This window comes from Nicrophorus vespilloides, unplaced genomic scaffold (assembly GCF_001412225.1).
Source record: "Nicrophorus vespilloides isolate i.1.1-1 unplaced genomic scaffold, Nicve_v1.0, whole genome shotgun sequence".
Lineage (NCBI taxonomy): Eukaryota > Metazoa > Arthropoda > Insecta > Coleoptera > Silphidae > Nicrophorus > Nicrophorus vespilloides.
In genome coordinates this window covers 210,594-237,136 of record NW_017098910.1, presented here as the reverse complement: position 1 = coordinate 237,136, position 26,543 = coordinate 210,594, and the positions used below count along the sequence as shown (strand labels likewise).

Sequence of the window (26,543 nt, the reverse complement as noted above, 5' to 3'; positions counted from 1 at the left end):
GGCGTAATCATTTTAAATTCAAAGTTTAACATATTGGTATTTCCGATTTATGGACAGACCAAGTGCACTTCCTTGGGGCACTCCAAATTATAATTTCCCATCTTTTTCTTTTAATATAATTGTGTGGAAATCAGATGAATGAAACAAAGATATGCAGTATTTGAAAATTATATATTTTTTTTGCATCTACAGTACCATGGAAATAAATAAATATTGTATATACAGACCAATTATATAATTTCAATTAAATTATAAATATAGGATCAATTGGCGTGGTTTGCCAGCATGAAAATCACTATTGCAAGTGGATTATACAAATATCACTAATTAAGACAGATTTAGTTATAGGCCAAAATGAAGCTAAAGTGGGTAAAACGCAGATAGTGGGAGACATTTCCACGATCGATTCGATCCCGGATTTAAATGTTAACCATTATGCTATGTCGACGAGTACTTCATTTTGTCTGTACACTAAAGCGCAAATTCATATATAATATAATAAATACGACCGATTCGGATTCTCCTATCAGTAATTATTGTTTCGAATCTCTTTTTGTTTGAACAACCAACATGACAAAAGATAAGCAAAATTATGTAGCAGACACTAAACTAATAAACCAAGCGTAGAAGTCAACACCGTCCAATTCGTTTTCCTCTTATTGTTATGTTAGTTATTCCTACTATATTGAGGTCATCTCGCATCATGTTTAATTAATATTACAGTAATAAACAAATACAATTCGTTGACCTAAATTAATTTTAACAATTTCTCATTTACATATATCAAAGTAGTTATATTTTAATGTCAGTTCTACTGTAAAGGCAATATGGTCGAATCTACAGTCCATTATTATCTCTTAATTGACTATGACTAAATTAAAAAAAGAACAATTATATGTCTGGAATCGATAAAATTTAAAATAAATCATCAAAGGGGTCCATCAAAATACATATAAATTTTAAAACAATTCAGTAGTTGCTTTCTTCTTTTCCTTCTTACCGCGTGACGTATCATTTAGTTTATAGTATAACATTACCGATAGTCATTGGATAAATGAACCATACATATATAATAGATTATTGTCAATCGGTTTACGCATAGTCAGAATCACAATTACTTATAACCCCTTATAGATACTAACAAAAAAAAGAAAAAAATATATATAAAGAAATACTAATGACCTAAGGATGATTTTTCTTTTTTTTTTACATGATTTAAGTACGGAGTGCATTATATTCTGCTAAATAAATCTAAACAAACAATTCCCTTCCAGTATTTGTGTATGCATGTAACATGTTCGGCATTTCCTCTGTAGTTCGCGTAAGCGAATTGCATTATATAACTAACATACACGTTTAAGGCATAAGATATGGTTAGATATATTATTCAGTCTGTTATTGAGATTTGGGCAAAACCGATCAGAGCCTTGTCATCCGGCTGTTCATTTGTACTGCAACCAGACATCTGAAACACAATCCCATCACATTAATAACTCGTTCTGCAAATAGTTCTTTTGTAGTAATTACCAGTGGGAAAGTGACGACTTTGCTCGCTTCCCTCGTATCTATCAGTTTCTGAAGATTCGTAGTTATTGCGTGAATATCTCTGCTATCCACCAAACCTGCACCAACCAATTCACTTGCAATACCCTCTGACGAATCTTTGCCGACGGCAAACTCGAATCTTATGTCATTCAATTCACGTTTCGCGTTCCTGCAACATAGTAATTATTGAATACAACTGTGTTTAGAACAATTAGATGAATCGAAATGCTTACCTCATTCGAAGGACAAGGTTAACCGGGGGCGATTCGCTTTCGCTACTCTCGTCGTGCTCAGAGTCTGATCCTTGGGATGCTGCAAGAGTATTCATCGGCCTCGAATCCGGTATATCACTGTCACTTCCGCTACCACCGCTTCCGCCATCCTCATCTTCGCTGGACCAAACCCATTCACCGGTTTCTTTCCTGTGCAGCCTGCCGCTGGCTCCCGGTTGCCTCTTGCTCGCCTGCAATAATAATATACGTTAACCAAATCCGCAAATCATTATAATAAACAACGATCCTACCTTTTGTACCCTAATTTCTAAACTTGGACCAATTGCAACGAGGGTGGTTTGCAAGTACTTTTTATCCTTGGCCTTTTTAAAGAATGGATGTTTGAGTAACTCCGAAGCCGTTGGGCGTTTCGAAGGCTCCTTTTGCAAGCAATCAGTAATCATTTTTCTGAATGTTTTGCCATATGCCTGAAACACAAATGCTATTAGCCTGACACGCTTTCGATCATCTCGAAATTATACTCATTACCTTGTATTGGTCCTTCTCTTCTGCTCCAGTATCCAAATTTGGTGGATCATTTTGCAATGTCAACATGAGTACTTTCATTGGCGGATATTTATGGTATGGGGCAGTACTCGTTGCCATCTCAATAGCCGTTATACCGAACGACCAGATGTCAGCTTTAAAGTCATATCCATGGTCCTACAAAATCATATTTTAAAAACTAAATATTAAATTCAAACTAAATGCAATGAAGTAAATCATTTACTTGATTCTGATATAAACATTTAAAATATTAGAAACTGCAAAAATTAAAACCGACGTATTCTCACGTATTAGGTAACGACTACTTTAATATTACAAATATACCTTGTAGAGTTTCTTCAAGGTGATTTTGGTCCAATAATTAGTTATATATATATATTGTTTGTAATTCGTGTTTAGTATGAAATGAGATACGTAATCATACCGCTCATGTGTACAAAAAAAAAACATGAATATGATTCGTTTGTTATTCAATATTAAAGCAAATAACAAACCGTGTTAGTTTTAATATAATTTCAATAATGTAATTCAATTGCTTTTATAACAAAAAGTATTCGTTAATGATCAAATGTAACGGTGCCCTTGAAATATAGAAAAAAATATATCTCCAGCAATACGATGATAAAGATCGTATAATATATTTGCACAAGTCGTTAATAAATGGTGTTTGTAAAATTAATTAGTTGCGTTAGCACAGCGCCAAGTTTACTAAATTTAATACTGACGCCTATGTGTATTATATTTTTAGATCACATGGATTGGCCTCTAATTAATATTTATTTTCTTCGCAGATCAAAGAATTATAAACTGAAATCGCGAAGTTATATGATTAAATATTTTTGTTGGCTTACCGCGCCTGTTATACGCTTCAGCATAAATATTTGCAATACTCACTTGTTCCATAACTTCAGGTGCCATCCAGCATGGTGTGCCGACGAAAGTGTGTCGAACCTTTTGTCGTGACAAATCTCGCCCCGTCGCCAACCACGAGGACACTCCGAAGTCTGCAATCTGCACCGTCCCATCTTCTCCCAATAAAATGTTTCCAGCTTTAATATCTCTGTAAGATCCAAGAGAATCGATATAAGTTTACGATTAAAGTCATTTTCATATTGTTTAAATACCTGTGGATCTGTCCGTTATTGTGAAAGTACTCTAAACCCTTTAAAACTTCCCTCAATACGGTGGCAATGGTGGCTTCGTCAAACACTCCGTGCTTGCAATTAGAAGCCCTGATTTTATGCTTGATAATATCCAAGAGACTTCCTCCTACAATTTATAAATACGTGTAAATATTTAATAGTCTCGACAATGTTTCAACAATGAACAACCTTCCAATAATCTGAGCACCAGCCATAATTCTTCTCTGACGACGAAGCTCGTGTAATACGTGACCACATTCTCGTGGTTGCAGCTGGACATCGCCTGGATCTCCTTCAGCAGCTCGTCCATCGACGTGTTCCATTTCTCCAGGTTTATCTTCTTTATGGCGCATTTCTCGTTCCTGGATTTACAGAACGCTTCGTGCACAACAGCTGTTGCACCGACGCCTAAAAGAGGAATTCGAAAATAGAAATTGTGCCCAATTACGGGCTTGCATCGCAAGAAAGTGCGGAACGCCCAGCGTATGTCAATGAACCTAATTGCAGTGTAAACAAATCCATAAGGAAAGCCAAACGAAACAGTGAATTGACCCAATCAGATCCAGGTCACGTCCATAAATGAATCTTTAATTAACAGTGTAAATAAATTAATCAATGTTTTCTCGTAAACCGTGCGTTGCGAGAGCAAAGCAAGTAAATACAGATATATATTTTTTTAATGTAACATGAATATCGGATTAATTAAAAGCGAATATAATATATAAATAAAACGAGAAATCATTCATCTGCCTATCAAAGTGCGTTTATCTTTCACGAGTATAATCTCTTTCATTTGCATCTATATATAAATTGAGTCAATTTTATCCAACTATATTTATCTACTGTCTAGATGTCATGTACAGTGAATTATATATATTTACTTTAATTTATTTTTAAACGTCTGCAGCTGATGAACTGCACTTAAAGAGAAAATGATCATTTTCCTCTTGCACATAAAGTGGAAACTTAAATGAAAATGCAATGATGGCTGCAGTTTGAAATCATAAACATATAAATAATTAATGTGCTGCACTGCATCATTTCTCAAGTGAACGCAATGTATTTCACAGATGCATTAAAATTTACAAGACCAGTTTTCGCTTCATGTTTATGGGCAGAACCCCCCATATAAGATCATGTAGAAATCAAATAGGGAGAGAGTGAATGAAGTTCAAACAGCGTTCCAAAACGGGGCACCTCTTTAATCTGACCACTTTGCGTCACGTACGCACGTACCTAATCTTATCAGTGCGACGAATGAAAAATGCGATTAAAAAGTTCTACAATTATATTTAAAAATATTGACGAAACCGAATTCTAACCTAGAAAGTGGACTTTAATGCCGCTTTTCTGCTAACAATTGGACCTGACCGGAACCGAATTTTGCGTGCGATTATGGCAAACGCGTGCAGTAATTAAATAAAACAATTTACATACCGATAATCTTTCCCAACTCGTAATCATCCTTGGTATTTCCCCACGGCTGCAAACTCTGTGATGTTGAAGCAGCCATTTTGCGAGACAGAATGTTTCCTATATTACCGATTGACTGTCTGGCGGCTCTTGCGTAACCACTTAGCGATAGATGGCTCTCGCACGAACCAATCGATTTTTGTCGGAAAATGCCGTGGCTTCCAGGCGGAAACACCTCATCGGATATTTTCCTGGAAAACGAGAATACATTTTTAATATATAATTCACACTTGCCGTCATCTCCAAAATTGCAGCTATTAAATTATTTATGTATTTCATAACTACCAGAAACATATTTAGCACGAACTGTCAACTAGCTGGGGATTCCCCGATCACACAATCAAACAATTAATTTAATTAAACTATAGCTTTCCTCGATACAAGCGATAAGATAACATACATAGAAATAGATTTGATTTTGGAATAGGAACCTTTATACATATATTAATAATTAACTGTACAAAAAAAGTATATGACCTTCAATACAAATTAATCACGAGGATATTTGAACATTAGACATATTTTAAATTTAAAATATAATTTTGAGAATTTCCAAAAATTAGTTCTAAACATTATTTTACTTGTACTGAATCTATCAATCGAAATACTTTGTTTACTTGTTAAAAATCGTCTAATATTTACAAAAAGCAAATTATAGTAGAAATATTTAAAAACAAGCTTATAAATAAATTTAGTTAAATTAATATAATAATAAACTAATTAATCAAAAACTAAATTTTGACTGTGATAAAATTTAATGAAATAAAATTTGGATAAATGTGGGCTTACCTAATACAAGTATTAACAGCAGATTGATGATATTAAATAGCGAAGAAGTGTTAATTACAGCAAGGATAAAAATACAAAAGAAAGCAATTTTGGTGGAAGGGATATCTCAAGTTCGTTCATTTTTTTTATTCACACTTATCTTATTCGCTTTCGATTGTGTAACTATCGTCTATATGTGTATATAGTATTTAAGAATAAGATTTCAAATATACATATTACATATGTTTGTTTAGTATACTATACTTACTCAACATTAAACTATTCATGAAATTGCTTAGTTATTGATTAATTATTAGTAATAATTATTTGTTAGTTTCAACTATGTGGTAGACTATAATTAGAATTTTAGTATTTTTTTTTTAAATCTTTAAGCCCATATTTTGATAAAAATGAATAATAAATATATTTGTATTTACCATGAAAAACATATGGAATTTTTATTATTTTTCCTGAGATGGCAATTATTTTGAAAATGTGATGTGTCATGTATGCAACCATATATACAGAAGTGTGTCAGTAGGAAATCAAGATATTTACATTTGAAATTTCTATATTATTCAAAAAATATATAAAAAGTTAGAACTAAATTAGCAATAGAAACGTAAATTATGTAATAATTTCATTGACATTTTGAATTTTTTTGAAGTGAGAAAAAATGTTACTGAAACATTAAATGAATTAAATGATTTAGCTGAATTTACTATTGTTTTTTTAATATAATTGAACTGTGATTTATTCAGAAAATAACTGAAACTCAAATAACAATTAGTTAAATTATTTTAATTAAAATTCAGAATTTCTTTAGCTATTCAAGATTAATATTTATAAATATTACTCAAAATTATAAAAACTTATAAGTTATAACTTGCAATAGGAAAAATTGTATTAATAGAAAAGAAAATTATATAATAATTTCATTGACAGTTCTCATATAAAAATTTTGAACTAAGAAAAAAATGTTACTGAAAATTGTATATAATGTGTATCCTGTATGTGTATGGTTAACTTTTAACTGAATTTACTATTGTTATTTTCTTAATTGAACTGTGATTTTCTAAGAAAATAACTAAAACTGAAATTAGAATTGGATTAATTATTTTAACCAAAGTACAGATCTGTTAAAAATTAGTATATTACTCAAAATTATGTAAACTTATAATTTAAAACTTACAACAGAAAAAATGTATCAATAGAAATGTAAATTATGTAATAATTTCATTGACAGTTCTCGTATAATAATGACAGTTTGAAAATTTGTGAAGTAAGAGAAAATATAACCTTTAAGTTATATAATGTTCATCCTCATAAATTTAAAAATTAACTAAATTTACTATTGTTATTTTTATAATTGAAATGTGATTTGTTAAGAAAAGAACTGAATCGAAAATTCCAATTTTAATTAAAATACAGAATTTCTTTAGCTGTTCAAGTCTAATAATTATAAATATTACTCAAAATTACAAAAAAATTGAAATTTAGAAAATTTGTAGAATATGAGGAAATGTAAGAAAAGTATTAAATTATTATCTACAAAAAAATGTAATATTTGTTGAAAACAAAAAAAAAAAATCTGTGTCAAATTATTGTATTAAAAAGTGTTTGATAACGTTTTCTAATTAAAAACGAAATAACGCTTATTGCGAGTCGCGATTTGCTTTTTCGATTGAGATTTATTTAACCAGGATGAAGTTTTGTTTGCATACAAATATCACCATCTCGCTGTATTTCGATGCAAGTTCATCCCTTTTTCGCAATAAGCAAGATTTTATCGCGAACGCAATTACGCGCGTAATTTATGCAAATAATCATGAGCCACGATAATTCTATCTCAAAATATTTATTAATTTCTGTGTTTGCAATAGGGACTCGATCCCTCAGGTATATATATAAATGGTTGAAGCTTCGGATGAACATCACAGTTCTTCCCGCTTCGAGAGTTGATAGAATATATAAATATATATTTAATATATACATCAGCGATGCATCGTCCACTTTGTGTAAGTACCTTTTTCCAATAACTAGAGTGCTCAGAAATCGGTTGTTCTCGAAGACGATCTGATCCGTCGACTCCATCCTATACACGCCAGTTTTCCTCCGACGAGCTTCCATCCTAGAGGAACAAACAAAGAACCACTGATTATAACGTTACGTGTGTTTTGCGCCGTATTTTTTGTTTTGTTGTTGTTGTTGTAATTTTATTTCTACTTTTAATTCATTGTTGTTTTTTTTGTGTGCATTGTTAGTAACGTGGAAGTTGTCACGGTCCAGATAGCCGATTAAAATAATGATTCATCCTTCAATTCAATTAATTCCTATCTGCGTTTGAAAATCAATAATAAATATCGCGTTGCATGCGATGCATTTACATTCTAATCGAATTTGTCCGCAGAAGAAATTTAATCTAGTTCACAGTTGTTAACGATCGAATCATCGCTGTCTCACCAATCGCATTAAAATCTCTTCCTAAAAATAAAAACAAATGAAGAAAAATACATTCTCGGACATTACAAACAAAAAAAATCACATTGAAACTGAATGTTTTTCATATTGTAATTTACTTACTTCTATCGCATTTCAACTATTTTAAATCACTTAATTTTGTTTCGGAGTTATCAAATTAATGACATATCTCTCCAATTACATAAAATTCTCTTCTCACCAATAGAAAGATAAAAACTAAAACAATTACTTCAACAATATAAATCACATTGAAACTAATTCACTTAATTTTGTAAATATCTCTCAAATAACATCAAAATCAGTAAAGATTAAAAAAAAATAATTCGGTTTAATTGACTTACTTATGTTGTATGGAAATACTGTTTATAGTGTGTATCGTTCTCTTCTGGGTTTCGTTTGGAGACTGGCGCTCTTTTCAACTTGATTCCTCGACTGAGATTATTATATTGAGGAGGCAAACAATGACTTCCGTGAAATCCGCGCTCTGCATACATGTTTACTTATTTATAATGTACTAATTTATCGAAATAAATAGGAGCATTTCCTTGTTAGGTAGCTGATATCACGGTATTATTTACTTTACGATGTTATACATACACAAATCCACGCAAACGCATACGAATATCATCACTAAAAGTAATATATCACATCTATTTAACATATTTTGATGTTAACTTGTAAAATTGTCAATACAAATTAGAAGTTTAGAAGATATTTATTAAAAAAAAAATAACAAAAAGTTAATCACTATCAATAGGTAAAACGTTTATGTTAAATAATTTTAAAAGTTTTTGTTAAAAATTCTAATTTAATTATTTTTGTTAATGTTTGGCATAAAAAAAATACATTTCTAACAAATTCAATTGAATTATTCTTACGTGGAATATACTTAGAAATATTTATAGTAACTAATTTATTAAGAAAAGTTCTATTTGTTAATTATATTTCAATTTATCTTACTAATATTTCTCGGAAATACAATTAATCAAAATAATTTAGATAGTTTATCACTGCAATCAAACAAACGGAGATATTTGAATTAAGTATTCATTTTATGTAAAAAAAATCTTCTGTTTTTTTGCATTTTATAATAAAAGATGTCCCAAAATTAACGCAAGATTTGTGCAGTAAAGTGTTGGAAATCCCAAAAAATAAACAATTTGACTAAAAACTGTGTTTTCTATTTAATTCAAATCTTACGTAAATTTTGGGACACCCTTTATTATACATATATTTTCATCAGTTTAATTACATTTAATCTCTTTACAAATAATTTAAATTTGAACTTACAAAAAGTAATTTAGAAAAAAACTACTCATTTTAGATTCTTTACATAAAATATTGAATTCTCGTGAAATAAATACATTTTTATTAAATGAACATATGATTCAAATTAATGAAATTCGATCTGTCAAATTGACGTAATGTCAAATATAATGTGTCAAATTTCGATAATTGTCATGTACAAATTTTATGTAATTAATTTGTATTACACCCATATTTTGTTAAATACGGAAAGACTTCAATCAACTGTCATTTAAGCGTATGTAAATATATATGCAACAAAGCATGTCTATCAATATTATTATTATTTTGTATACGTTTTACAAACTAATTTTCAATACAGTTTAAATTACCTTTTTTGGAGATTTGAAGATTTTAATAAAAAAAAATACTTCTGTATTAAATAGAAATAATGTCTCTTTCTCCTCTCCACATAATGAAACAATAATAAAATTTATTGCAACAATAAAAAAATGAACATTTATTCAATAATAATAAGACAAAAAGTAAACTGCTGCAAAGGACAATAGATAGGTCTTTCTGCCTTAATGTAACAATGTATTTTCATTTATAGTGTAGATCTTTAGAAGTAGTAAGTTATGAATATTTCTATTTTTTTATGTATTGATTAAGACGATGGTTATGTCAAATTAAATATTTATTTTGGCAGTATTATCGCGTGAAGTTAGTTTCATACATTTGGCAGAGCTAGTCTATTCGTTAGAGCCGGCCCTGATATTTGGTGAACATTATTTTTCTGTTTTGATCATTATTTTTATTGTGTTCATTTTAAAACCGTAAAATGTGTTTAATTGTTAATTATGCGACTCATTTATAATAAATTAAATAATTTACACAATTGTTCGTAAATGTACGTAATTTAATTCTAATGTTAATCAAATTTATATAATGCAAATTTTAATTACAATTCAGCTTCAACTCTGCTCTTGTCTCTTAACATTACTATACTTTTTCTTAAGACAAGTCTCTTAAACAAGTTACAATTTCAATTTGTTAAACTGCAATTCTTATTTCTCTATTCCCCCCTTGCAGTCACGTTTCGTAATTCATGAGCCGCTGAATTCAGGCCTTCCCGCTCATCCTTACAGGTTTTTCGCACTCGAGAAAATTACGCGCGGCCCCAAAGTGGTCATTTCCATCCGGCCAATTCTGCATAATTGTTTATTCGAGGATGTCAACAAGACGCTGCCGTTTGCTTTCGTGCACGTTGCTTTATTACTAACAAACTTTTATTGTTTTGTGTCATCATCCTTAATGTATTTAAATTACGAACGCTGAAAGTGTCGTCATGCCTGCATCTTTTTCGCCGTAACGATTCTGTTTATATTATTACTCTTTACGTGCATATTTTTTTCCTATTAACTCCCTAGCGACGATTGATTCACTTAAATAAGTACGCATTGATTCTTCGAATTGTTTTGAGCAGTTCGTTTTTCTTGACGTCTGTCAAATCGAGAAAAAAGTAGGGTTAGGACATTAAATTAGGTTAGATTATGTCAATTTGGATTACCTAGGGATGTTTTGTGTCAGCCTAAATGTAAATAATTACGAAAATTTAATTCCTAGTTGTAAAAGTATATCAAAAAAAATATACAAATTAAATAACAAAATAAGTTACTTGTAATTACTGTGACGTCTGTCAAATCGAGAAAAAGTAGGGTTAGGTCATTAAATTACGTTAGATTATGTCATTTTGGATTAGCTAGGGATGTTTTGTGTCAGCCTAAATGTAAATAATTACGACAATCAAATTCGTAGTTGTAAAAGTATATCAAAAAAATATACAAATTAGATAACAAAATAAGTTACTTGTAATTACTTTGATGTCTGTCAAATCGAGAAAAAAGTAGGGTTAGGTCATTAAATTAGGTTGGATTATGTCAATTTGGATTAGCTAGGGATGTTTTGTGTCAGCCTAAATGTAAATAATTACGAAAATTAAATTCGTAGTTGTAAAAGTATATCAAAAAAAAATATACAAATTAGATAACAAAATAAGTTACTTGTAATTACTTTGACGTCTGTCAAATCGAGAAAAAAGTAGGGTTAGGTCATTAAATTAGGTTAGATTATGTCAATTTGGATTAGCTAGGGATGTTTTGTGTCAGCCTAAATGTAAATAATTAGGACAATCAAATTCGTAGTTGTAAAAGTATATTAAAAAATATATACAAATTAGATAACAAAATAAGTTACTTGTAATTACTTTGACGTCTGTAAAATCGAGAAAAAAGTAGGGTTAGGTCATTAAATTATGTTAGATTATGTCAATTTGGATTAGCTAGGGATGTTTTGTGTCAGCCTACATGTAAATAATTACGACAATCAAATTCGTAGTTGTAAAAGTATATTAAAAAATAAGTTACTTGTATTCATATATTTGAAGTAGAATTTAAGAGATATAATGTTAATTATAATTAACATTAATGATGTGATAACTACATCGGTGCAAGTAGTTAACCATTTGGGAATCGCGTGAAAGTGAACGTGTTAAAGGTGATAATTATGTTATTACGTTCGTTTTTTTTTTCTTCTTCTTTTTCCAACGTATTAACCGAATAACGTTCAATGTAATTTCAGTACATTCTAAAGCGATGAGAGAACACGTTTTGAAGTTAAATGGAATAAACGGATAAAATAATCAGCACGAACTGGCACTAAATTCAGTTGATGAAGATTGATCGTTAAATTCTTCAATTAAAAATGCTTCCTTCGCTTTTATTTGATAGATCTATTTCTTAACTTAAGATTAATACAATGTAAAGTATTTATTTTACTATTGAATATTTTCAACGCAGTTTTGTTTACGAAAATTACAATGTATTAGTACTACATCACTAATTGTAGAAAGACAGTGATATTTATTGCATGTAGTCTATAAGTACATTATTGTTTGTTATCCAAAATTGGTATTGAGGAATATACAGTTCAGAAAATTTTATGTTATTTAATTTCATTCAAGATTGACGCAAAATTGTTATAAATTTAATAAATCCAGTTTATTTTCTGCCAAAATACTTCAATAAATTGTAATATCATTGATTAATTTACAAATTTAATTCAAAATTTTCAATTTTATTTTTTATTTATTGCATGTAGTAAATTTTGTTAAATGTTATAGTTTTTTAATCAATAAATTTACTGAAATTATAAACGTACATTAATTGTATTTTATGCAATGTAATAAATATTGCACGTTTTAGAAAATAATTGTTCAAAAGTATACAGTTTGAAATCGATAAATTATACAATTTCACTCAAGATTTAACGCGGAAGGTAATGATGCTTTTACTATCGAATATTTACAATGTGGTCGTGTTTACGATAAATCCAGTTTGTTAGTACTATATCACTAATTATAGAGAGACAGTAATATTTATTACAGTGCTACAGCAGACAGTCTTATTAATTGTATAAATGATGTTGACTTGAAAGAATGTAACAAATTTGAAATAATCACGTGCCTCAAGATGTTAATGTTTAGAAGGATTTTGTACATTAATTATACGTTGCATGAAAAATTATGTAGATAACAAGGCCACATCGAAAATAAAAAATTTTGTTTTGATACTGTAAATATTTTAGTATACAAATTTAATTTTGTTTATCTGTATAAACATGTGACATATGTCAATTTTAAGTAATTGACATTAGATGTCTTTTATACCTGTCAAATTTAAAATATATTTAATTTATATTTTAGTAAGTTTCGAAAACCTTCAAATTTATTCCAAAATTAAAAATTTCAATATAGAATTCTCAATTCTTGCATTTTATATAATTATTTTGCCTAATTACATTATAGTTTTTGACGTAATACATTTTCTTATAATCATATTTATTATTTTTGACAGATGTCATATTTTAACCATAAGAAGAATCGAATTTAAACTAATTTTCTCTTGATAAATAACGTTTTTTTAATACAATTTTCGATAAAATTACTGTTTATAAATATCTTTCTCATATTCATAATGTAATTTAGATAAATACAACACAAAGTTTAATTATAATTGATTATTTTGACAGATGTCATAAGTCAACTATTTATCAGAGAAACGTAATATTTTGATACTACCAGAACAATTGAATTTAAAGAAGAGAATAAGAGTAATTATTTTTATTTAAATAAATATCGTTTTTTTACTTTTTGCATTGTTATAATTTATATTTTATCTTATTGAATCTAGGTAAAAACATATTTAGAGTAAAAATACTATTGTTAAATTTTATCAAATATAATGTAAATTTTAAGTGTTGTATCAAAATTAAGGATAATTAAAACGGATTTTGAACAATTTTTGAAACTAGTTGTAAATTGCGAAAATGATTAGTATCGAAGTTCATGTCTTTCTTATCTAAATTGCGTTGCAATGGTTTGTTTGGTCTTCGAAATGGAATATTTTGTAGAGAAATAATAAATCAATATTTGTCATTTGTCGATTGTAAAATGATGCGGGTTCAAAGGAGCACCGGTGTCAGCGGTGTCAATTTTCTTGAACCCGTCTACTTTGCGATTTGCAAATCGAAAGTACTTTTCAATTTGCGGCAATGATATTGCCATCGTCGCCAATTCCGATGATCACGGGACACAACTACTTGTTTTCGGTCAATTCGCTTCATTGAAAATATTGATTCTTTGATGCGAGCACCAAACATAAAGGGGGACCAGAGACGACGATGATCATCATCATCATCAGGAGGATGATGATGATGATCAGTATGACCTTTAGTGGATAATGCGCCAATTTGCCCCAGTAATAAAACTCTCTAGGCCTATATATAGAGCACAATTTCCATTCAACAATTGTTGATCACTCAGTGGACCGTATTATTTAAGTTTATTTATAGAAGTTAATGTTAGTAAATCTTTTTCCATTTGAGTACGTGACACTGCTATCGCTCATAAGAAGGGATATCGTCTTCCACAAACAACAACTCGATATTTACAATATAGATATTTACGCGTTTCGTATGCAAAACCGTTAAAGACATTTTGGATCAAAATGTTGGAATAATTCACTTCAAAATATCAAAAACTAAAAGAAAGGAAATATGACATAGAAATTTAACAAAAATCCTACTCGATTAACCTCGACCTCTCTCAATTTATCACTAATTATGAAAAATGTCCGGGCACGAAGCAATCGCGTCCTTCCAAAAAATCATCGACGATCCGTTAATGCTTAAAACAAACCCGTTTCTAAGTTGCTTTTCATTTTACTTTTCGCTTCAGAAATTGTGAAAGGACGCGATTTCTTTGTGTAATTTTTTTTTTGCTGATAAAACTTTTCAAGAATACTAACTTTCTGTTTTGCTTGTTGTTTTTTTCGTTCTTCGACGTCCACATTTTGAACATTTATCTGTTGCACTAATTGTTGTCGTTCTCTTCAGCAATTGTTTCTGTGTTGCGTGCGGATGCGTTCGCAAATATGTGTTTTTTTTTTGTTGTCGATCAATGCACAGCACTTATGATAAAAACTAACAACAACAACAAAAAAAAACAGAGCGAAGATGTTGTTACTGCACCGAACCGCACATCGGATCATCCGTTGTTGCTCTTCCTCCACTTCTTGTGAGTGAGTGGTCTTTGACGTCTGATTTCGGCGGTCGCTTCGCGGCTGCAGAACATCGAAGATATAGTAAACTTTTTTGTTGTTGATAGTGTGGCGTTGTGTCGAGCGGAGAGAGAACGCGACCGAAGTTTCATACTGCAATTGGTCTACACGTTAATTTGAGCGTTGTCGAAGGATTCTCGTCTTTATGGATGTACGACTTTAGGGCTCGTTTTATCCGGACAATTTATCTGTTAAAATCAATTAGTGACTTATTTCGACGTAGGTGCCATTCGTACTCGAGAGATCACGGGAGTTACTTATTAACTCATCAACTTACCACAACCAATATATATATTTATGCAACCATGTCCCGACAATTGGACGACCGTTAATTAGACTTATTAATAAAGACACAGAGGACGTCAATTACATTTTCATAAATCCAAAACAAAATTCATAATATGTAAAAGTTCTTTGCACTGATTACAACTATATTAAAGAATTTCAGATATGAATATTATTTTATTAACAGTAAGGCAATCTAACTAAATTAATAAGTAATCGGATTTTTCCATATATTTATGACCTTTAGCTGAAATATCTAAAACATTCAATATCTAAAGAGATTTTTTCAACATATTATATTAGAACTTCAGTATTTTTAAGTCTTCTTGTTGTTTCTTCTTCCAGTTGTTTTGTAAAATTATAATTGTTTCTGCATCATTCGTTCTACCGAAAAACTATTATTTTTATTGCATACTCATAACTCATTGTGCACAAAATGTGAAAAAAATGGACAACATTCGATAAGTTTGTGCGTCGATTTAAAATACTTAAAATTAATTGTGATTTTAATTAACTGCTTGAAGTAGAATTTACGACACAATTTATCTATAAATTTAATTGAGTAATATACTTAAAGGCACTTAAAGCTTCTACAGCCATTTGTAGAAGTAACAATGTAGATATTGTCGTATTAATAGTATTAATTTCATGTTCTGAAAACGAAATTTCAATATATAAATCGATAAGACTTGTACTTCAATTGATGAATTAACCATATCCAATGTTGACCTGTTATCCAAAATCAAAGAAATTTTCTTTCTAAATTCATTTTTGATGTACTGTTGAAAAAACTTCATTTTTTTGGGAATCGACGAAATAATTTACACTTTTAGTTATAATCGGTATTTAATATAAAAATTTACCGGTTTTTAATAATCAAACTCATAAACAGCAATAGTTAATAATAAAATTATGAATTAAAACGTTCTGTTTTTATCATATATAGATTAATTGTACAAAAATACGATTATATTTAAGAATTTTTATTAGTTTTTACTCATCATTTTATTTAATAAAAGTTAATTAAATTGAACATAGTATTAATTTGAATTTCTATTAGATAATAATCTGTAATTGGATTAGAATGGTTAACATTTTTTGTGTAACAAATAGTGTCAGTGGAAATTACCATGGAAATCAATCATACATCTGTCATTAAACAAAAACTATTGACTATAGTCGTGTAATTTTCTAACCTATCAGTTGATCCTAAAATTTACTTGACAGATAAGTTAATGAGTTTTAAATATGCATTTAATCGATGAACCCTTCGGTCATTACCCATTAGAGATTTGCTTGCACGGTCGTGGGGGCAGAGACGATTACGGGGTCAAATGATCTTATGGCGCCAGATGCAAACCTTAATCCCGTAAACACTCCGATTGTTTGCACCATCCACGCATTTTCCAAAGAAGCGCGCGTAATTCGAATCTCAGTTTCGCCTTAATCCATTGTTCTCACTCTCAACAAAAAAAAGAAGAGATATTGACAAATTGCAACTTGATTTTCCAATGTAAACTCAAAATGGATTAGTCTCAATACTTTGATATTAATAATCTTTTTTTTTTAATTAACACTCAAAATATTGGTATTTCCGACAACATTAAGATTAAATATTTAATTTCTAATGCAAACTTAAAATTTCAGTTTCAGGTTAATTAAATCTTCAAATAATGGAAAAATGTATCAAGATACATAATTAACAAACGAAACTTGTTTCTAAACACTATATTTAGTATATTTTGTTGTAGTAATATTGGTAATCTTGTTTCTGCTGCATGCATCAATTCGGTTTTATTTGTATCATTTGATGACAGAGAGCGGAACATTCCTACAAGGACAATTCATTTCCTGAATGTAACAGATTGGCCTTGCGCAAATGTTCCGCTGCGTACGGATATTCCCAATACTACTTAGCAATTAGTGCACTTGCCTTTTCCACAGTTGCAATCGAATATGTTTGAAGCCCTTCCTGCAATCATTGCACAATTACACCAACAACAACAAAATATTCTGATCTGTACTCCCGCACTTTACGTTATATACGTGCACAAATCTCAGCCAAATTTATATATATATATATTTGGTGACCCACGCAGATTTGGCACAGTTTGTACGTATTAGGAACAGTCCAGAATCAATTTAAAATTCCCGCGAATGTCATGAGTTTTCATTGTGAAATAATCAAAATTTCAATAGTTTATTACAACAAAAATATACCTTAATTGATTTGTGACGAGGATTAACGAATATTATTCAATAATCTCTCATTTTTTTGTTAACAATTATTAATTTATTTACTTATATTCAAAAAAAAACTATTATAAAAGGTAAATTGAAGTCATTTTACAGATTAACACTAAAATAATTCAATAGATCATTGTTCATCCGCCCCTATTTCGTAAATAGATTATTAAAAAAGATTGAAAAACTCTTCTGTAGATTCTATAGCAGCGTTTCTCAACCGTTTTTGCAAATATTTATTTGTAGTCGTAGTGGTAATGACAGCTGTCACCTAATGTCAAAATGTCAAAATTGTTATAAATTTTTTGGTCGCAAAAATTATTTACAATTTTTTTTGACTTTTTAACACAAGGTGACAGCTGTCATTTCGAGTCATTAAACATTTAAAGCATTGAAATACGGTATTAATAGAGTATATTTTGACTAGTCTAATAATAATAATATACTCCAATTTTTGAACCTCTAGAATTAATTTCAAAATAAAACTATAACATAAAAGTGCTTCAACAAATGTATCAACTAAATTATTACAGTAATTTTTTGCATCTACCCTTTATATGATATCCATTAGCTTTCAGGTATCTTCAACAATACTACACATCAATTGAATCAACGATATTATTGTATAAGTAAGAAACCTTAAGACAAATAATTCCAAGATCGTTTTTTTCCAATACTCAATTTAATTGCAATCATCTTCTTGTTGCATCATTACGTAGCCAATAAATAGATAAGAACGGATGTTATTTATTCAAGAAATGCTAAGAATAGATTGTTCACATTCTAAACATTACTTAATGTTTTCTCGATTCTTGATAATAACTAACCATCATAATGAATCAATATTGAAAAGGCAACGTTTGCTTTGCAGAAAACATTCTCTCGATAAGAACTATATTTATCATTATACAAAGATTCAAATTAGAAAGTCTTACATATTTATTTCATATAAATAAATAAACAACAGATTTGTCTTTCTGTTAGAAGTATTATTTTATATATTTAATTAAAATTGACTTTTCTTCAAGTTTAACTCATTTTTATATTACATTTTAAATTTCCATTTTTGGTAAAATTAATGTTAACAAATTTCTTACATTTGAATAAAGTTAAACGAATTTTTTTATTTTTCAGACTGCATTCGATTACCAATCTATAATAATATATAAAGTAATATGAATATGATTTATTAAATTAATTTTATTTGATAATTTTAGAATTTAAGATTAAGATTTTTCAACAACAAACAACGTTTTTACTAAACAAAGTGACACATGTCACTTTAGTAAAAGTCTAAAGCAGTATTTCCTAATTTGGGTCGCAAAATGACAGCTGTCACCTTGTGTCAAAGCGAGGAACTGGTGAAATACTCTCAGAAATTAAGTCATTTGACATTTGAGATATTTACAAACAAATATATTGGCTCGCAAAATGACAGCTGTCACCTTGTGTCGCACTATAATTTTAGGTTCACGCGGTAATAAAGATTGAGAAACGCTGGTTAATATTGTCATTTTATTTAAATCACATTTGAAGATGTTTTTGAACACTCATCTAGCCATGAGCAACCATTAATTTCCATGAACTGTCAGAAATAAAGTATCACTATTCGTTTGTTTTTCATTGTTTTATGTACTATGGAAACAACGAAATTATCATACGCAGAAATCGGAATTAAGTTTATAGGCTATAAAATAAGTTAATTGTTGCGTGTTTTTTTGCCTTATCTTTTGACAAACGCTTTGCATTTTGAAAACAAATTACCGAAACGTGGGACCTTCAAGTAGTCATTTCCATTATTTATTTTTTTTAATCATTCGAAACTTTGATGCGATTTATCAAAGTTTCGAACGTAAAATCCACAATATTTGATACAAGGTTTAAAGTTATAGAAATTTGAAATCTTCGTACTTTTGTGTTTTTAATTGCTTCGAATTTTTTAATGCAATCCATGATATGAACATGCAAATAAGAAATATGTTTTTTGTATTTTCAGATTTTCGTGCTTGCGTTGTTCGCAGTGGGAACGCAAAGTTACGTGATGTCTGATTACGGGGATAACGAATTATTGGATTACGTGAGCAACAAGGAAGTTTATAACCCGGAGAGTAGTGAAAATGAGTTTTATGTGTCTGAAAATTCAAATAGAGCAGATAGACGACATCTGGTGAGTTTCTGGATTTAAATAAACGAAAATTTCTTAATTTTAATCCATTCTTTCAGAGCGATTACACCTTATGCAATACGATGTCGAGACAAATCAAATTCTCTGAACTTTACGATCACGATTTCGAGTATTATCCACCATATTTCAACAACATCACTTGCGTTCCGAGCTACAGCGCGCTGAGAAATCCCTTCAAGGATCCAATCCACGACACGGATGACAACCTCTGCTACAATTTGAAGAACGGAAAACATTGCGAAACCAAAATGAAGACCACGCACTTCTTCAAGCGGAGAAGGAACAGCTGCTGGGAGAAGCACACAGAAACGATCGCGATTGGCTGCAATTGCGATATTTCCATCAACATCAACCCTTAGTCCATCCCTGAAAAACGCTCCGAAACGCCAAATATCGAGGACCCTCTTCGTTTGTTATATTAAGACACAATAAACTACTATAATCATACAAATCGTATTTATTAAACACCCATAAGAACGATTAATGCTTTATAATCTCATCTATAAACATGTACAGATGATGTTCCAAGAATTTATTGAGCTTCTTATTAGAATCCCAAAACTCCACGTCTACCCTGTAACTCCCTGTCGGCATGAAGCTAGGATAATGCTTCATGTTCGGTATATAATTCAACAGTTTGTATGTCTGGAACAAACAAAAATTTGTAAAAAAAAACATTTTTTTATTGTTAATGTCGTCCTCATAACAAACCGTTTTCTGCCACGGATACGTCATTGGCGGCTTACAAGATTCCCGTATTCCCTTGATATCGAACCAATCGTACTTGAAGAAGTCTTTGAGCGTTATGGAGAATTCCAAAGGGGAAAACTTCACCCAAACGTTGTTCCGCCAAACCATGGACCGCATCAACATCTAACAATTATTAATTATATTTTCATTTTGCAATTTGATCTTACGACAATCTTGAACTCACAATATTCGTATCGAGCATCGCCTTTTTGAAATTCAAAATTATATTCAAAGCTTTCGTCGATCTGTTAACGAAACTGCAGTGTCCAGTGCAATTGACGATAGAATAATCGTAGTTGAATATTTCCGAACGATCGATTTTTAACGAGTACAGTGGGTTTTTCTAAAAAGGTAAAGTCCATATAAAAAACATTTACAAATAGTTTTATGATATATTTTACCTTTGCAAATATCAAAACCGAAGTTACTATTAATAATATTAATATTTTCCGAAACATGTTTCTATCACTATATGGATTTCAACCAATTAATGTGGAAGGATTTAGGGTTTATATACATTTTTTTTTGTGAAACTGATTTAATTATAGATTGCTTTCAAGAGACGTTATCAAATAATTAAATCTGATGCAGATCTCGAAATACTTAGAAAATTATGTAAAATAATCCAAAATAAAGCAATTACAATGATAATCTCTATGAAAAAGTAGAAATCTCTTTAATATTTAAATAAACTATTTAGTTCTAATTTTGTCAAATAATTTTATTAATGATTAAAATATGAGTTGAATTATCTATGTTCTTATAGTTTGCTTTTTACGTATTTTCATTGCGAATACCTTTGATAACGAAGCTTTTATATAAAGAAATTTGAATTTGTACAAAAACATTGATAGTTTGAAAAAAATCGTTATTTGAGAATGACGTAAAATATGGCCAAAAGTTGTATTTGAAGAAGGAAATAACATCCAAGAAATTATTGTAATAGGTTTTGAAAATGACGATTAAGAGGAAATTATAAATTTATTTAATGCAGAATATGATGGTTTTTCAGTAGATGATTTTGAAAGTCTTGTTAGCAACAAATAAAATGAATACGAAAAACTAAAGAAGTAATTGAAAACGTTGTATTTTTTGTGAAAATGATTTGATCCTGATTTAGGAAGAAGTGATATTGCTAAGCGATCAGTGTTAAATTTGATAACTCCTCATTGGCAATTGCTAAATGCCAAACTATAATGTATTTGCATCCAATTCTGAACATTATTAATATTTGATAGAATTATTAATTTCATTATGTATCGTTTGAAAATTCTATATTTTTTTAATAGAGTTAAATTTATTGAGTTTCTAATGAACATATATATTTATTCATCGTTAATTAAATCATTTCAATTAAATATTAATGTCTAATTACTCTATGGCAGTGGTCCCCAACATGGGGGGTTCCATTCTATTTTAACTCACTAGAATCTAGTGAATTAAATGTTAAATCAATTTATATTCATTTTTTGGTGTAACTGTATCAACATATCCCCCGGTAAACGGGTCGCTGTAAACCAGAGGTTCCCAAACTTTTTTTGTGTCGTAGACCCCTTGCCATGTTTTTCTGTTTTGGGTAGACCCCCTACTTACCTGATATTGATTTTTTTGTAAATTTATTATTTATATTAGGACATCTTTATAATTATTAAGATCTTTGCTCTGAGACTGCGCGTATGTTTGTAACAAGATGATACTGGTATATCATTATGCGCAGGTTTTTACAAGTTCAAAATGTATTGCGACCACAAAGCGAATTCCTACATCCCACAACTTACACAATTTTATAAACATATATAATATTTTTTGTACTTCATAAGTACTTTTATAAATAATTTATATGTCTTTATATTATAAGATAGTATAATGTAAGTAAATAGGTACTATCAGTGTACGTTTCCATTTATGGACTCCCAAATTTTTTTTTCGTTGACGTAGACCCCTTGCAAGTTGTCATAGACCCCTGGGGGTCGAATCACTGCTGTAAACTTATCAAGTGTCCGGTCAGCGGCGATAAAAAGGTTGGGAACACTGCTCTATGGTACTTATATTTTAAGTACATAATGTCACAAATTAAGAATGTTTTTTTTGTTTTGCCTGACATAATTTAGATGATTTTAATTAAGTCTTGTCAAAGTAGTATTTAACAATTAAATATATAGGAAAATAAAAAAAACTATTTTTAAAATAAGTTGTAAATTGTATTTATTGGTTAGTAATAACAATCAAAAAGAAATGCAATTGGTTATTAAAATTCCAGAAGTCATCATTACTTATATTTATATAATAAAATTGTTTTCTTTTTGGAGTTATTATGGACTAGTATTATCAAATAATTAAATCTGCGCTCAAAATAACGAAATAATAATTTTACAGATTTTTGTCAATGAAATAATGTAAAATATAGATTGAGTTTGTTTATTTACTTAACGAAACAACATATTTCCTATTCGCGGCCACATTCCATTCTAATTACGCCAGATGTACCCCAAGGAAGTGTACTTTGATCTATCTTCTCTAGTCTTCAGGTTTACCAACAAAAAACTAAATACAGCCAATAACCAGGGCCGTAATAAGAGTCATGTCTCCGATGGTCTACTTCATAAGCCTCTTCATAAGAGGGAAAGCAAAATTGCCACCCCTAAAGGCAATAGCCCTGTGCTTAGTGACGCTGCGAATACCTTCAATAGTGCGGCTTTATTACATTATGGTTTGTAAATTTCAAAAAATGGATAGTGCATATATAATAATTAATTGATACAATTATTACAATAATTATATTATTGTATTGACGTCAATTCATATTAAAATAACATAACCTCGACTCAAAAACAAAATAATAATGCTTCATACAAAATAGTTGAAGTAATCTGTCATTATCTCTGTCCAATAATAATAATAATTCAGTTTAGTTGCTAGATCAATTTATTGAAAATTAAAATGTTTTTTTTTTCATATTAATAAGGAGCTGTGCAGGTTAATAGAGGTGGAACGTCGCAAACGCATTCAACGGTTCTCGTCTTTCCCCATTGGTAAAGATATCTCACGATTTTCTCGTCAAATTTGATGGATTTATCTCCAAACTTACAAATTCCATCTAAAATCAGAACAATTACGATAATAACAACTAATATGTCAATTATGAAGAAATATTTACCATTCTGCGGCGCATTGGGACGTGCGATAATTTCATCGGTTTCAAGAGCTAAAAACGTTTAAAAAAAAATAAAAAAGAAAAACACGAATTGAAGAAATCCTTACGACAAATGAAATTCTGCGGACAGCACAAAGCCTCCTCACCCTCGCTCACGAAATATACGGGAGCGCAATTCTGTTCGACAGCCTCAGCATGCCTGATTTCGAACCCGCATTTCTTTCTCGTGCAAAACGGAGCCTCATATTTTCCATTAAAGCCTTTCTGGCAGACGCAGTTCATGCACGTTCCGCTCGGATTGAATCTCTGACCTTCATAGTACTCGGATCCATCGACTTCGCAAACGGCCAAACCATCGAAAGGTTCTAAAATTTGTATTGTAATTGTAAGTTTAATAGAAATCTAAAACAACTCACCGCAGATGATCTTTTCAGAGCAACAAGTGTTAAGAGAATAGCTGTAGAAGCAATCGGAATCTAGTGGTGGTTCCATGTATTCGGGACAATCTAATATAGCGCATTGAATGCTGCATCTAAAGAAAATAAACTATGAATTTCGTTCCATTAAAATAATGAGATTAATTACTTGTGATTGGTTTTGTTCACGCACTGACATCCGGCGTGGCAGCTGGGATTAAGAATGTCCTTGTCTATATCTTCTCCTGGAAAATACGTCCTACCTTGATACGTGCATTGCTGAAGACTACGCTCGTATTTCTTGCAGTCGTAACTTATCGGACAGGAATTATTGTCTTCAGCAAAGACCGGGTTGCATCCCAATTCTTCGTACAACAGCAACCCCATCTTATCGCAATTCGGATCACCTATTAAAAAACAGATAATTATAAAGAGTTAGAGACCAATAATTCGCCATTACCTGTAATCAGGTAAACGCAACAAACTAAAATCGCCAAATGCAGAAGTTCCATTCTTGTGCTGGTTTTTGCGAAAAACGCGTGTTTGTGTTTTTACGAGGTGTCCAACTTTTATATATATACGACATATATCAGAAAAGCGCCAAATTTTTGGCGGCACGATAACCTTTGGAAATGGAAATGATGGACATTAAAACGTCCCAAACCTATACTTAAATCGTTACGAGGACTCAGGTTTTATCAAATTTACGGCTCGCAGATACATGACTAATTGTTCTTTAATTAATATTTGCGTCGTGGAAAAGCATTACTTTTCGCATTTTCAAGCGATTTGGAGGAAATAGTATTTTGTGAAATAAACTAAATCGTATTTCAGTTATAAACAGTAAAGCAATTAAAGTCATTAAAGCGATAATGAAATGATTGAAATGTATACTTGATTTAGGTGAACGCTCTTGCAAATTAAGTTTCTTACAACTAAAATTGTAGGTAATTTAGTAAATATTATAATATAATAGTAAAACGATAAAAATAAATTAATTATTTGATTAAAAACATAAACATTTTGACACAAAATCTTCCCTGACAAAAAACGGGATTATTGTTAAATACTAAGTTTCTTGATACAAACAGAAAATTAAGAAATAATTATTCTTGACTGTCTAACAACAACTTTAAAAAAATGCTATGGAAAAATCAATTATTAAATATCTTCAAAAACCTGAAGAAATAATTTCGTCCTGCCCTAAAACACTAAAAAAATAGTTTTAGTATTAGAGGGTACAAACAGAAGAATGAAAAAAATTATATGCAAGATAAATTAAAATTTTATTTGTTATTCGTTTTTCTATATAGTTTTCCATGAAGTAAAATATATAGTTTTCTTCTGATTATATTTGAATTATTTTTGAAGTTAAGTTTTGTTTTACAATTGTTTTCTCTAAAAATCATCAAAATTTAGTCAACATGAATCATCAATTTAAGTTAACCTTACTTAACATAACCTAAGCTAATATGTCTTTATATAACATACTAAACTGACAGAATTCATTACACGATGAAGATTATTAATTAATTAATAAATTAATGCTATTAACAAAAGTAAAACAATACATTTTGTCTCATTTATTATCGAAAATTTAATTGTATTTAGGTCTCTTAAACTCCAAAAATAATTATATTGAATAATTAAAACTCTTAAAAAATTTACTCTATAGTTTAACGTTTACACTTAATGCATTGAATGCTCATCGATTCTCATTATAGAATAGTATTTCTCAACTTTTTTGCGGTAAGCATATGTGTTTGTAAACGGTGGCAATCGCAAGCCCGACAACCGAAATCCCGTCTATCGAAATCCCGATGTTCGAAATCCCGACATTCGAAATCCTGACGTTTGAAATCCCGAGTGTATATAAATCCCGATGTTCGAAATCCCGACTATGTCAAAATCCCGACTACCATAATCCCGACTATATCGAAATCCCGACAATCTAAAACTTAATAAGATTATTAATTGTTGTTATTTATTGTTAATAACATAAACTAATTTTATTATAGAATATTTCTTATTCTTAATTTTTATAATGAATAAGTCAACAAAAAAAATACAATAATAATTAATATTATTTATTGTTATTAATAATAAATAACAACAATTAATAATCGGGCAAAAGAGGTCTTAAAAATATTTTTTTCAGTATCCGTCGTAACTATTAAAATATAGTACAATAATTTAAAAATGTTATTGTAGAAATTATAATAATAAAAGACACTGTTGGGATTTCGATTGTCGGGATTATGGTAGTCGGGATTTCGATATAGTCGGGATTTTGATTGTCGGGATTATGGTAGTCGGGATTTCGATACACTCGGGATTTCGAACGTCGGGATTTCAATAGGCGGTCTTTCGGTTGTCGGGCTTGCGATATAGACCCAGT

General features: G+C 30.0%; 4 protein-coding genes across 7 annotated transcripts; 1 reads left to right on the top strand and 3 right to left on the bottom strand.

Annotated features, from left to right (window-relative positions):
- Positions 1–188: 188 nt before the first annotated feature.
- Positions 189–17,414, bottom strand: LOC108563553 (serine/threonine-protein kinase OSR1). 3 transcript variants are annotated; one of them, XM_017922260.1, is made up of 11 exons: positions 14,800–15,136; positions 7,734–7,838; positions 4,904–5,130; positions 3,656–3,874; positions 3,449–3,593; positions 3,219–3,384; positions 2,307–2,480; positions 2,069–2,245; positions 1,779–2,008; positions 1,528–1,714; positions 189–1,465 (listed from the first exon to the last, which is right to left on the bottom strand). In XM_017922260.1, exons 1-11 carry the CDS (start codon positions 14,850–14,852, stop codon positions 1,388–1,390), a joined length of 1,761 nt encoding a protein of 586 aa, XP_017777749.1. In that variant the 5' UTR covers positions 14,853–15,136; the 3' UTR covers positions 189–1,387. The 3 variants fall into 3 exon arrangements, with proteins under 3 accessions (XP_017777749.1, XP_017777750.1, XP_017777751.1); XM_017922261.1 differs by lacking the exon at positions 14,800–15,136 and adding an exon at positions 17,330–17,414 and having other exon boundaries at positions 1,388–1,465; XM_017922262.1 differs by lacking the exon at positions 7,734–7,838 and having other exon boundaries at positions 1,388–1,465; positions 14,800–15,137.
- On the top strand, positions 7,340–20,247 carry LOC108563554. 2 transcript variants are annotated; one of them, XM_017922264.1, is made up of 3 exons: positions 7,340–7,725; positions 19,637–19,807; positions 19,864–20,247. In XM_017922264.1, the coding sequence occupies exons 1-3, from the start codon at positions 7,708–7,710 to the stop codon at positions 20,182–20,184; spliced, it is 510 nt and encodes a 169-aa protein (XP_017777753.1). In that variant the 5' UTR covers positions 7,340–7,707; the 3' UTR covers positions 20,185–20,247. The 2 variants fall into 2 exon arrangements, with proteins under 2 accessions (XP_017777753.1, XP_017777754.1); XM_017922265.1 differs by lacking the exon at positions 7,340–7,725 and adding an exon at positions 15,252–15,330.
- A 52-nt stretch (positions 20,248–20,299) lies between these two features.
- On the bottom strand, positions 20,300–21,042 carry LOC108563528. Its single transcript, XM_017922228.1, has 4 exons — positions 20,977–21,042; positions 20,760–20,918; positions 20,537–20,698; positions 20,300–20,470 (listed from the first exon to the last, which is right to left on the bottom strand). Exons 1-4 carry the CDS (start codon positions 21,031–21,033, stop codon positions 20,306–20,308), a joined length of 543 nt encoding a protein of 180 aa, XP_017777717.1. The 5' UTR covers positions 21,034–21,042; the 3' UTR covers positions 20,300–20,305.
- Positions 21,043–23,495: 2,453 nt separating this feature from the next.
- LOC108563509 (protein NEL-like) lies at positions 23,496–24,924 on the bottom strand. The gene is made up of 6 exons (XM_017922200.1): positions 24,606–24,924; positions 24,315–24,552; positions 24,146–24,261; positions 23,837–24,094; positions 23,733–23,780; positions 23,496–23,672 (listed from the first exon to the last, which is right to left on the bottom strand). The coding sequence occupies exons 1-6, from the start codon at positions 24,655–24,657 to the stop codon at positions 23,533–23,535; spliced, it is 852 nt and encodes a 283-aa protein (XP_017777689.1). The 5' UTR covers positions 24,658–24,924; the 3' UTR covers positions 23,496–23,532.
- Between the last annotated feature and the right edge of the window lie 1,619 nt (positions 24,925–26,543).